Source organism: Chrysochloris asiatica, unplaced genomic scaffold (genome assembly GCF_000296735.1).
Source record: "Chrysochloris asiatica unplaced genomic scaffold, ChrAsi1.0 scaffold00013, whole genome shotgun sequence".
NCBI lineage: Eukaryota > Metazoa > Chordata > Mammalia > Afrosoricida > Chrysochloridae > Chrysochloris > Chrysochloris asiatica.
The window spans coordinates 14,829,244-14,833,567 of record NW_006408531.1 but is presented as its reverse complement, the minus strand read 5'-3'; the positions used below and the strand labels follow the sequence as shown (position 1 = coordinate 14,833,567).

Sequence of the window (4,324 nt, the reverse complement as noted above, 5' to 3'; positions counted from 1 at the left end):
AGAGATGCTAAAGCAAATAGAAAAACTGAGGAGATACAAGAGCTGAACAGAAAATTTCAAAGATCAGCTCAAGAAGACAAAGTTAAATATTACAACAAAATGTGCAAAGAACTAGAGTTAGAAAACCAACAGAAAAGAACACACACAGCATTTCTCAAGCTGAAGAAAAAAATTCAAGTCTCGATTTGCAATACTGATGGATTCTATGGCAAAATACTGAATGATGCAGAGAGCACCAAAAGAAGATGGAATACTAAGTCATTGTACCAAAAGGAAATGGCTGATGCACAACTATTTCAAGAGGTGGCATTTGATGAAAAGGCAAGGTGCAAGGTGCACTGAAGGCACAGGCAAAACAAGGCTCCAGGAATTGATGAAATACAATTGAAATCTTTTAACAAACTGATGCAGCTCTGGATACACTCACTCTCTGTGCCAAGAAATTTGGAAGACAGCTACGTGGCCAACTGAGTGGAAGGATCTATTATGTGTGCCCACTCCAAAGAGAGGTGACCCAAAGGAATGTGGAAATCATTGGACAATATCACTAATCTGACACACATGTACAATTTTCCTAAAGATAAATTCAAAAACGGCTGCAGCAATACATTGACAGGGAGCTGCCACAAGTTCAGACTGGATTCAGAAGAGGACATGGATCAAGGGATATCATTGCTGACGACAGACAAATCTTAGCTGAAAGCAGAGAATAGCAGAAAGATGTTTAGCTGTGCTTTATTTACTACACAAAGGCTTTCAGTTGCATAGATCATGACACTTCTGGACATGGACAAATTTGTTTAGTATGAGCATTCCAAAACAATTAATTGTGCTCATGAGGAACCTGTACTTAGACCAAGAGGCAATTTTTTTAACAGAACAAGGGAACATTGAATGGTTTAAAATTAGGAAAGGTGTGCGCCAGGGTTGTATTCTTTCACTATATTTGTTCTATCTGCTTGCTGATTAAATAATCCAAGAAGCTGGATAATATGAAGAGGAACATGGCATCAGGATTGGAGGAAGACTCGTTAATACTCTGTGATATGCAGACGATGCAACCTTGCTTGCTGAAAGGGAAGAGGACTTAAGATACCTACTGATGAAGATCAAAGACCACATCCTTTGGTATGGGTTGCACCTCAATGTAAAGAACACAAAATTCCTTACCACTGGACCAATAAACAACAGCCATATAAATGGAGAAAAGATTGAAGTTGTCAAAGACTTCATTATGCTCAAATCAACCATCAACATATCAAACAATGTACTGCATTAGACAACTCTGCTTCACTAGACCTCTTTAAGGTGTTGAAGAACAAAGATGTCAATTTGAGGACTAAGGTGCTCCTGACCCAAGCCATGGTATTTTCCATAATCGCATATGCATGTGAAAGTTGGACAATGAATAAAGAAGACCATAGAAGAATTGATGCTTTTGAGTTATGTTGTTGGATGAGAATATTAAAAGTACCATGGACCACTAAAAGACCAAACAAATCTGGTTTTGGAAAAAGAACAACCAGAATGCTCCTTAAAAGCTAAGATGTCCAGACTTCATCTCTCATACGTGAGACATATCAGGAGGGACCAGCATGATCCCTGGAGAAAGACATCATGTTTGGTAAAGTGGAGAATCATCGACCAACAGGAAGACCCCAAAGAGATGGAATGGTACAGTGGCAGCAATAATTGTGAGACTGGTGCAGGACCAAACAGTGCTTTGTGCATAAGGTCAATATGAGTTGGTACTGACTCAATGGCACCTCACAACAACTATTATTTACAAAAATAATGATAGGCAGATATACTTATATAGCAAGTGTAGGCAAAATTTGGCAAGAGGATTCTTTAAATACTTCTAGCTCTTCACAGGCAAAATCAGTTTCTAGAAAAAAAACCTTTTTTGTCACAGAAAGAATTTTCAACAGGTTCAACCTATATGGTCCAAGTAACACTATTTTAATCAAGAAATGATAAATTTATCTTCTTTGACAATCTCCACAAGCCAAGTATAAACACGGTCACTACAATGTTTAAGATTAAAAAAAAAAAAATTTTTAAAGCCTCTTAAATAGTTTATGAAACCCTATTCTTCTCGACTGAGAAATATTAAGTCATTTAATATGTAGCTCTTAGGAAAACCATTCCAAGTGAGTATTTAGCTTTCAATAATATTAACATAGACTCAAAAAACTCCATACAGCTAAGCTATCTTCCAAACTCAGAGACAAGTGTTCTTAAGACTCAAGTCTTTGGCAGATCCCTGCTCTCTGATTCCCAGTGTACAGATTTCATTAAGTGATCACAGAGGATGAGATCCTATAAGCATAGTAAAAGATGTGCCGGAGTAGTTCTGCAATCTTCCCTTGGAAGAGTACACACAGCTCTCACTGTTGGTATCTTGCTCAACACCTTCTGCATTATCAGTTTTTCCTTGTGTTCGCTGTTCTGACTATGAAGTGTGACGTCCAAACTGAAATAAAGCAAATGTTAAACACACATATTAATCTAATATAAAAGGTAGATCCCAGCGCGACAAGCACCCAATGACCTTCTGAAGTTTAATCCAACAATGGTCACTTGAGAGTCAACTGTGTGTTCACAGGTGAGGATACAGACGTGAGCAAGACAATCTCAGGCCCACAGACAGAGCTCCCAGCTGACCCTAACTTGAGTCTCTATGGTGTGCACAGTTGCTTACTGAAGGCTAGCGGTGTGAACCCACCCTACAGCACAGAAAGCCTTATGAGACGGCGGTTCTACTCTACTACATGGGGTCAGCATAAGTCAAAGTCAACTCAGTGATACCCAACAACATGTCCAGAGCTAGCTAAGGACTACAATGCACACAAGAAAGATGACGCTTTCTCTAAATGCTCAGAGCAGGTGGAAGAGAAAATGACAAGTCAATGCTTAAAAACAGTGAGCAATATAACACAGGGAGTCAAGGTATAGCGCTATGGGATAATGCACTGGACCTCAAGGTCGGCAGTTCAAATTCACCAGCTGCTCCTTAGAAACCCTACACAGGGTCACTATGAGTCAGAACCAACTCGAAGGCAGTTAACAACAACAACAAAGTATGCGACGGACTCTTGGTGTGGTGTTCGACAACAATTTAAGATGACACCTCATTTATCCACTATCACTGGTTAGAGTGCTCCCACCTAAAAGAATGGCTTAGGGAACTGAAGGCTTTCAAGCATCCTAGAATTTTACTAAGTCAAACTCTAGTCTCTGCTTACATGTGGGATTACAGGTAGATTACTGAAACTCAATGAGCTTCATTTTCCTCAGGTAGAAAACAGGTAATATTCACCTAATTTTGTAGGGATATTGCTGAGTAGATTAAATAGGTAAGGGAAAAAGTACTATGTAAGTTACAATTTCTGTAATAGTATTAAACTTCTATTTTAGGCACATTTGCATTTTATGGTAATAGTTCTAAACTACACTTTTTTTCCTCCTTAAATAGAATGAAGACACTATAATTTTCTAAGCAGCATGATAAACACCAGATATTGTGCGTGCCCACGCATACACAATGGTACTATCAGGTGACTAAGGTGAGTAGGATAACCTCCCGCACTCTTATGCTGAGTCATACTTCAGGGTCCCTGCCGATGTCTGTCACTCCTCAATGCTGTTTACATACTTTTACACATGTCCTTCCCCACTGATCCATTCTTCCAGACACCTCTCTTTCTCAAAGATTATTCTGACATACTATCTCAACTGTGTGTAAGTATGTGTATATACATGCAAGGGATCCGATGTTCTTCCACGTCAGCTGTCCCTCAGTTCACAAAGCTTTTAAGCTTTTATTGCATCATCATGCACCAGTATTTGCTTCTATTCCCTCTATTATTTGTTTGTTTTGATGGAGTACACAAAAAAACTCAAGGGCACATTCTACAATCCTGCCTCCTGGCCACCAGCACACAGCCTTTCTCTTCCCATAAGTCTAGAGTCCTCAGCTGTTCTCTCTCTATGTCCCTATCTCTGCTTCCTTCTCTGGTGTCGCTGCTTCTCCGGATAGGGTCCCACATTCTGCTCTTGCTCTTCTCCCTTGATGGTCCTAAGGTCCTCTATTCCTGGACTGTAAGATTAACTACTCCCCCTTTTTTGTTATAGAACTTCTACCTTTAATGTTGTGATAGTCACAATTAGTCCTGATAACAATTACTCACTATTGAATCATAAGAATTTTACCCCCATCTCCCTTCTCCAGACCCATCTAGACAAGATGAAAACTATACAGTGGGGATTCTACCTTCCCCTGCACACTCAGAAACTAAACTCCCTCTTGAAAACCTCAGCT

The 4,324-nt window shown here is 39.5% G+C and overlaps 1 protein-coding gene across 1 annotated transcript in view; it reads right to left on the bottom strand.

Annotated features, from left to right (window-relative positions):
* Nucleotides 1-4,324, bottom strand: part of MTFR2 (mitochondrial fission regulator 2) — a 64,605-nt gene that overhangs the window by 33,173 nt on the left and 27,108 nt on the right. The window contains 1 exon segment of the mRNA XM_006878293.1: nucleotides 2,395-2,476. Coding sequence (XP_006878355.1) covers nucleotides 2,395-2,476 — 82 coding nt within the window.